This window comes from Mercenaria mercenaria, chromosome 7, assembly GCF_021730395.1.
Source record: "Mercenaria mercenaria strain notata chromosome 7, MADL_Memer_1, whole genome shotgun sequence".
Classification (NCBI taxonomy): domain Eukaryota; kingdom Metazoa; phylum Mollusca; class Bivalvia; order Venerida; family Veneridae; genus Mercenaria; species Mercenaria mercenaria.
Genome location: NC_069367.1, coordinates 49,368,737 through 49,378,010, shown reverse-complemented (window position 1 = coordinate 49,378,010; position 9,274 = coordinate 49,368,737). Strand labels below are relative to the sequence as shown.

At 33.3% G+C, this 9,274-nt stretch overlaps 1 protein-coding gene across 1 annotated transcript in view; it reads left to right on the top strand.

The window, feature by feature from the left end:
- The first annotated feature begins 3,820 nt into the window (after nucleotides 1–3,820).
- LOC123554188 (general transcription factor IIF subunit 2-like) overlaps nucleotides 3,821–9,274 on the top strand; it is a 217,438-nt gene continuing 211,984 nt past the window's right edge. The window contains exon 1 of the mRNA XM_045344156.2: nucleotides 3,821–3,979. Within this exon, the coding sequence (XP_045200091.2) occupies nucleotides 3,893–3,979 (87 nt within the window). The 5' untranslated portion in view covers nucleotides 3,821–3,892. The remainder of the gene's footprint in view (nucleotides 3,980–9,274) is intronic.

The window sequence follows — 9,274 nt, the reverse complement described above, 5'->3', positions numbered from 1 at the left end:
CTGTCCAACCGATCCAGAAATCGCTGTTGATGGTTTTTTTTCCAGTGAACTTCCTGTACTGTCTGGAGTTCCCCAGGGGGTCTGTTCTTGGGACCTGACTCTTCCTGGTATATATCAATGCTTACCAGACTCGGGTCAAATTTCAACGCAGTAATGTTTGCAGATGAACCATAATATACCTTACCATTTAACTCCATTTCAGATAGATATCTCTGCAACAAGACCTCATTTTGCTTAGAAACCTGGGAGGGAAAACATGGTCCATGGAGTTCAACCCGGACAAGTGTGAAGTCCTTAGAATCTTTAGGGAAAAAAAAATCCTGGGGGGTCTACCCCTACAACATTCACAATATAGAGTTTAAAAACTTTTGAGGCAGCTAAATACCTGGCATAACCATTTCCAAAGATCTAAACTGGTCCAAACACATTTAAATTTCACTTTCCAAAACAAAATTCCACTCTTCGCTTCATACAACGAAATGTCAAAACTGACAATTAAAAGGTCAAAATTGCTGCCTATAATACCTATGTCCGCCCTCAACTTGAGTACTGTTCAAGCGTCTGGCATCCTTGGCAAAAAACCCTCACTAGCAAAGTCGAAAAAGTCCCAAAAGGTCACTGTTAGGTACGGGCATGTTGACTACAGTTACACCAGTAGTGTTAGACAATTTCTGAAAACTTTAGAATGGAATTACACTCCAGTACAGAAGGTTACACAATTCATTAGTAATGTTTTATAAAATAAGGACCCAGACAGTTGCAGTTGACCAATCTCATCTTATTCCAACTATAAACTTTAATTACTTAATCCCCATGTCTCACACTCAGTACTTTTCTAACTCCTACTTCCCAAGGACCATCCGACTCTGGAACTCCCTACCAACTTATGTTAAATCTAGCCCCAGTCTCTGTATCTTTAGAGAGAGGCTGGCGGTGGTTAGTATGTAATTCTATTGCCTCTGTCCCATTTTAACTGTAGCATACTGTCTTTTTAGCTTTTATTCTTTTAACATTTTAACATATCATTTCTTTAACAACTGTTTCTCTGACAGCGCCGCCCAGTGATAGTCGGAAATCGGCGTTTGGGTGAAACATGTAGATGTAGATGTAGATGTAATCTGGAACAACTGATACGGGGACTGGAAACCGGCATTTATCTTATCTTATGCTGTCGTCCAATCGAAGCGTATGAAAATCTAGGAAAGCATTTGTTGAATTTTTTGTTAAAAACAAAAGTTCTGCCATGAAATTATTGCCTGCATCTGTTTTTAAATGGAAAATATCTACATTAATGTTACTTTTCGCCCTGTGAAAATGGCTTTTAAAACTAGACTTGTCTTACCCAGAGAGAAAGATGTCGTTTTTTTTACATGATATTTGCCTTGTTGATTCAGAGTATTTAGAACAAAAAAATTAGGACATATTTTATGAAAATAGCAAGTCAAAACTGGGAAACTGTTGCCTGAAAATATTTGTTTTTATATTGCTCTGTTCTTTTACCATTTAAATGCGTTTAACCTTGAAGATTTTTCTGAGTTTTATCTAAAAGTTCGGAATACTAAATGTAACGTCGTTGTTGCGGCCTATTTAAAAAAAAAAATTTGTTATTTTAATTTCAATTTAAAATTTTATTTTTCACACATCAGTTTTAGATTAATTTTTATTAAACTATTTTTTTGGAGTTTAAACAACAATTTCGTTTGAACATTCCCTACGTTCAAGAAGAATGTTTGTTTCTGTATGTAGAAATCTGACATTATAAACAATAATTATAATTATGGCTCTACAAGATTAAGAAAAGTGTCGGCTTTCTGTTATTTTCCATTTTTTTTTATTCAACTCCAACAAAAATCGGCCCATTGATAAAGGTTTGAAGTTACGTGGTAAAATATTTCTTCAGGGAAGTGAGCTCGAGTTAATTCATAATAATTAAGCATATCACCACATGCAGTCGCATGCTGTTTTTGCTTCAGAACCCCTTTAGATCAATCTCTGATCATCTAATTATCGCCACTTAACATGAGACTGGTAAACCCTTTGAACAATAAGTGTTATATAGCTCCATGATTAACATGAGGTAATATGCTAATTACACGCTAATCGGTAGTGGCGAAAACAAAATATCGATCGCTAACGACTGGTCGATATTTATAGGTATGGACGATCATACAGATAAATGTATGGAAGTGTCTAGGGGTACGGATCCGTACCTCTAGAATCTGATTCTAGAGGTACGGATCCGTACCTCTAGACAATCCTGTTAGGGGGTTTCTAGGGGTACGGACCTCCTTTTTCTAGAGATTTAGGGTTATATATATCTTAAATTTTGTTGAAAATGAAATAAAAAAGTAAGACTTAACCAGTGTTCACTTAAAACTTGGATCTAAATGGTTTACAGATACCAGCGTTCACCCGATTGTTTACCTTCTATTTCAAAACCAAAATAACCGAGGAACTCCAAATGAATAAAATGTTCCGTGCCGATCAGTTTGTTGTAAAATAAACTGTTGATAACATATAAGTGAGTGCATGTAACCCTTAAATGATTTCTATTTGAAATTCAGCAGAAAAAAATAAATTAAGCATAATTTTTTTTTTTTTTTCTTTGTGTTAGTTTATATACGATTGAAAGAAGTTCATTCTTAGGACCACCCTCAGAATTTATATAATTTATTACTTAGATTTTGATCTGTATTTTTGTATATATTATAAAATTTTACGAATTGTATTGGTATGACGAGAAACTGTAGTTTATATACGATAGAAAGAAGTTCATGCTTAGGACCACCCTCAGAATTTATATAAGTTATTACTTAGATTTTGACCTGTATATTTTTGTATTTATTATAATTATGAATTGTATTTGTATGACGAGAAACTGTATAAGTTTAAGTCAAATAAAACATTCTTCTTTTTCTTCATAATAATATGCACCTATTTATTTTGTTATTTAACAAGATATAATGATAATCGGCACGGAACTGATTGTTTAATAATCAATTAACCGACATTAAGTAAAGAAAACTGTTTGTGAAAACGTCCCTTGTATCTACTAACGGCTACCAAATGAGTGGAAAACATAAATACCCTAAGGGTTAATTATCATTAAAAATAGTTTTTTCCCCAACATATTCAACATTATTTTGTTTAATCTTTGTATTTTTTTTTCTGTCAGTTCGAATCCTTATGATTTATTTAGTGTTCCTCGGTTATTTACGTTTCGAAAGAAAATATAACAAATCGGGTGAACGGTGTTGTCTGTAAACCATTTAGGTTTAAGTTTAAGGTGAATTATGATGAAGTCTTATTTGTTATTTCATTTTCAACAAAATTTGAAATGTAAATGACCCTTAATCTCTATAAAATCGGAGGTCCGTACCCCTAGAAAACCCCTTACAGGCTTGTCTAGAGGTACGGATCCGTACCCCTAGACACTTCCTAAATGTATTGATTTATACGGCGTTTCTACTCCCCGTATTAGACCTTCCTGATGTAATTCATATTCTTTCGCATTCAAGTGAAGACTCTAGTTCCGTATCAGTGAAAATATCAAGAGGGTAATTTGTAACTTTGTCATTTATTACACAATGGTACGCCCGGTGGGGAATTAGGGTTAGGAAGAGACTGTGGTAGAGGGGGCGTGGGTGGGGACTGGAGAGTCAATGGTTGGATCAACCTCCGCACAGGAATATTGTCAAACAATCTACTGTACCGATAAGGGGAAGTAACACTGTGTTCAGATTTTATTCAAGAACTAGGCCCACGTGGGCATTTTGGAGTTTGTAGTTGGATAACGGTATTTGGTCTTTAGACAACCCTCAATTCAAGCGCCAATTGACATTGACTTCCGGAACCGGTTCGAAAAAGGATACATCAGAGCAAAACCTCAAAAATGACGTCTGTGAAAGAGGAACCTACCAGTAAACAGGTTCGCGATGTAGATCTCACTGCTGCCGGTCGTGGGGTGTGGCTCGTTAAGGTATTTAATGAATAAAATTCTAATTGAAAGTCGTTCCATCAGAAGCATAGACTTCGGATAGAACATATCCCGAGTTATAGGTTACATTCTACCAATTCAATTCCTTATTTATTTCATAATATGAAATTAGGCGCTGCCTATCTGACGGGAAAACCTAGTGATAGTGATACGGATTTTTTCTTTTTTTCTGCATTAAATTGTTCTTTCTGATATTTTCTGTTTGCTTTTCAGTTTTGACAGTAAGCCTGATGGTTTTGCTATTGTTATAAAAAAAAGAGGGAAATGTTTAAAATTTTGTTTAAAATGAACAATAGATCAATCATTTTTTAAAATGTATCAAGATAGCAGACAAGGAAAAATTGTTCATGTTAAAGATAATAGTGATTTTTGGGGATGCAAAATCAGTCCCAAAATGCACCTTTATGTACTGATGTAAAATAGGAAAAAGTGGAAACTTCCATGCGCTAAACACACAAAAAAAAAAAAACTGTTGCATAAAACCCACAGATAAGGGGGTTTTTTTGACCTGCATTTTTTTTTTTGAAAATTGTTATCATTTATTAACAAAATAATGCTTTTGCAAAAACTTTACAAATTCAAATTTAATTAGAAGAAAAATTTTAACTCACACAAGGGGGCGCCGGGAAAGGGGGTATGTAAAATGGGGGTGTACAACATTGATAAATTCGAACATTTTGTCTTTAAAATTTTTTTTCCCTATATATTATAATGGTGCAACATCATTCAAAATGCCCCAAATATCGGGTTTTTATGTGTTGTCATGAGCATGCTAAAACACACTTTTCCTCATGTTTTTGGATAAATATTTTTTTTAAATACAGATAAATGCAAGTCATTTCTTTATACATAATTTTCCCAAATTTTGTTTCTGTTTCAAGATCATCCTTTGCTTTTAATTTGTTCTCAATTTCAAATTTTCTAACCCGGGGAAATGCACTTTTTTTTCAGTTCATTTGTTACAAACAAATATTTTCTAAAACACAAAACAATCCAAAAAAAAAACACAAAAATTTACACATTATACCTGCGTAAACACTTTCTTTTCACTTGTTCGATATTTTTTTTGTATATGATACCGGAACTTACAAAATCCTGCTATCCAAAACACGATATTTTAATTTTTTTAAATGCCATTTTTATCAAATGACACTCTTCTGCAAAATTGTTTTCACAATACAGCTATGGTAAAACTCGTGTTGCGAAAATGCAAACTTTAATTTTTTTTTAAATGCCATTATTATTGAAGACATTTTTTTTAGCCAAATTTGTTGCACTAAAACGCTAGGGTAAAACTCGTGTTTGAAATGACAAAAACCTTTATTTGGGAAATTTTATTTAAAATTCATTGTAAAAATTCTTGACCAGATTTTATATAAAAACAAACAGTTTTGGTCGAAATTCAATTTTAATTTACCTAACGCTAACACCCCGGGGACCTTTTTTTTTTTATATATTAAGGTTTAATTCTTAGCTTGATAGTGATCGTAGTGACCCCTCTCAATTTTATAGCCAACTTTTTTTTCCAAGTGTTTTTTTCAAAAAACTTAGTCAATAAATTTGACTTTTAGAAAGTATTTTGCAATGTATGTGAAAATTGGGAAGGGGGGGGTAAGCAATATCGATTATGCTTTTTTCCCTGCCCTTTAAAATTTTGTTCAAAAATTTTCAGACAGAAAAGGGGTTTAAATATACTTTTTATTGATTGGTTCCGTAATTGAAAAAAATGTGATAAATAAAAGAAAAAAAATTAAATTTGGGGCCACTTAAAAAAAAAAATCAACCCCTTTCGAATTTAACTCGGGCCTGCCATGGGAAAAAATATATGCTAACCACTGGACCCCAAATGACTTGTGACATAAATTTGGGGGATAAAATTATTATAAAATAAATTTTGTAGGCAGGGTCTAATTCGTTTACTTGACATTTTTTAAATTATTGGCTTTTCACATTCAAAGAAAAAAATAAACAAGGTTTTGTTATTCAAACAGTGCTAATGTAGCTACTCAAATTCATTTTGGGAAACAAAAAAAGGGGGCCCCTTTGAATCTCCCAAAAAATCGTTTAGAAAAAACCCCAATAACACCCTTTTTTATTGAACGCGGATTTCAATGGATAGAAAATTTTTTTAATAATGGGGCGCCCCATCGTTCTAAGAATTTTATTTTTTCAAATGTTTGTCCTGAAATTATTTATTGCGAAGCACCCGGAGCAGGTCCGGTGAATATGGGGGAACAACAACACAAAACCGGTGAAGGTATAGAACATATTCCCCAAGTTTAAAGGGAAAGGTTACTTTTAATTATACCTACACATTACTTTAGACGGAAAAACCTTCGGGTTTTTCCCTATTAATAACAAAACATTCAACCCCTTTTCACACTTTAAGCATTCAATGATATGAAAACCATATTAGGGGCATTTTGTATAACATTCTTTTACAAAAAAAAAATATTTTCATGTTTTTGGGAATATAAAAAAATACAGCGAACTTTCCCTTCCCCAACCAGTTTTTAATTTTTTTTCGTTTTTACTTGTCAGTTTATATTTTTAAAAATTTAAATTTTTTTTTTAAAAAGCTGGACCAATATGTCACGATTTAAAAAAGTGAAAAGAAATTCAAAACAAAACATTGTTTGTAACAGATTTCTGTAATTGATCAGACTGGTACTGTGCGTAATCCTGGTCATACTCGCCTATTCCGAATCACCACAAATGACCTGAAATGATTTTCTTACTACTATCCACAACAACATAAAACTACCATCTTGAATCGAAAACTGAAATTATTTTATGTCAGGAATAGAAATAATCGCATTTAAGGCCAATTAAATGACTAAAATGAAAAGGCATGACATCCTTCTTTGGCATTATTGAAACATTCTGTTGTAAAACAGTCATGTAGGCGGTCTTGTCCTTTATGTGAATTAAATAGTTACATTGTATAATAATACCTCCACCTTTTTCTTTAACATCTGGCCATGGGTAAAAACAATAACATATATTAATATTTTGGACACATTGAATCGGTATTTTTTCTGCAATCTTTAAACAACGTGCAGCAGAACAGAACTGAAAATGTGTGGTTCGGAATAGGCACAATGTATGCCATCTATATTTCCTCTTTAGGCATCTCAATGGTCAAATTGTTTTTAATGTGGGATATATGACTGGAAAGAGCATAAAATTTCCTTCTTTTTATTCTCCCTTCCGTTTCATTTCATTATGATTAAAAAACTAGAACGCAAGTGCTCTTTGAATCTGACATTTTTGTTTACATTCGTCAAATATCCACATAAGAAAAAATATAGCATTTGGACAATGTTGCAAATATATGTATTATGTAAGAATAACTTGAACATTTACCAGCAATTAATTATTACTTTAATGTATTAGATATAAAACCAAAACATAGCTTACAGTTTTTCTTGACGTATGAGCGACGGCTGCTTAAAAACTTGGAAATGAGTCAAATTACAGACTGGTTCGGAATAGGCAAGTTCACTGTAATCTGTTCTGAGAAACATAACCCTCTAAAAATGCCCCATGAAAACAGCCGTTTAGCAGTTACGCGTAGGTAGACATTTTTCGCAAAGAATAAAACTTATTCCAAGAAATTTACAATGAAAATGGTCTAGATCTATTCTCAGTACTATAAGCAATAAACATAAGCCAAAAATTTAGGAAGTGGCTATTCTTACGGTCCCGTAGGAATAGCCTCGCAGGCTATTCTTACGGCTCTCGCGTAAGAATAGTGAAAAGCTTGCAGGTTGTTATTCCTAAGGCAGTTTTTTTATTACAATACATAGTACTGAAGTCATTCAACTGATATATTTTCGACCAATTTCAGAAATGATGTGTAAACACACTTTGTCATTTGTTACAAATAATTTGTCAGGTCTGACTTGCTGCAAATGTCAAATGTCAAGCTGATGTGTGACAAACGTCCAATTCCTAACTAATGTTCAGTAAATGTTTCATGTATTACTGAAATAAAATATGTTTAAACTAAGTATAAACATAAATTAAAGGTCAGTTAACATGTTTAGAGTCAGGTGAGAGGTTCATACTGTTGAAAAATTTGCATGCATATAAACGAAACATACTGCAGTAGATCAATAATTCTCTAACTGGTTTAGTTGAAAACACTTGGTAAATATTTTTAGAGTTTCAGTATTAATAACATGTGTATTTACATCTACATCTGTACAACCAACGATCTTTTTCTTTCAAATTTCACTTAAATATGTATTTTACACTAATGAAAAATTACAAAGAGCCCTAGGAATAGCCACAGGCGGGCTTTTCACTATTCTTACGGGAGAGCCGTAAGAATAGCCTGTGAGGCTATTCCTACGGGGCCGTAAGAATAGCCACTTCCAAAAATTTAACTGTCACGTCCTCATGTCACTCATTATACCAGATTTCATCCATAGCATGGAACTACATTTTGGACTACTTTACATGTAACACTGAGTAGTCACTTCCGGTTTGGTGTAATCCGTCCTTAACGTTTTAGTTATTCTCTTGAAATACATCACATCCGGGTCAAGTGTGCGCGTTTTGTTTAAAAACAACACGGAAATATCATGCAACTTTCTTTGAGTCAAAATGGAGATTAAAACTGAAAGTATTTTTCAAAAGGATGTTAGTCAAAACGTTAGTCAAAATAATCCGATGTTCAGATTGTTTTATATTTGTGATGGGCAGTCTAACGTCAAAACTTTGAAGGACCAAAATAATGGAAGTTAAATCACAGGACACACTCATTTAAAGTTATTGGTTATATATGGTGTGTAAACACAAGGTAAACGTTGATCATGTACAGAACATACAAAGGTTTAAATCGCCAGAAAATTCATAATTTTGGATATTATATATAATTTTTACATAGATTAATGAGGAATTGATTCCCCTTTCGATACATATAAGATTTATATTAATTTATGGCCAATTCGTGAAATAATTGGCATTTAAACCTATAGCATGTAAAGCGTCGGCAGCGATGAAAATTTCATCGGAAGTTGATTCAACTATTTTGGTCTCTCGAGCCTTTGACGCGAGTGGGAATATTGCCCATATGAAAAAAAATATCTCAATATTTCCTAGGATCGCGTCAAATTTGTTAGACTAGTCAAAATGTCAACCCCCTTTAGTCAAAACATCCCCCTTTTTAGCTCACCTGAGCAATGCTCAGGTGAGTTTTTCTGATCGCTAGATGTCCGGCGTCTGTCTGTCTGTCAACATTTAGCTTTTGTATGCGATAGAGGCTGTATT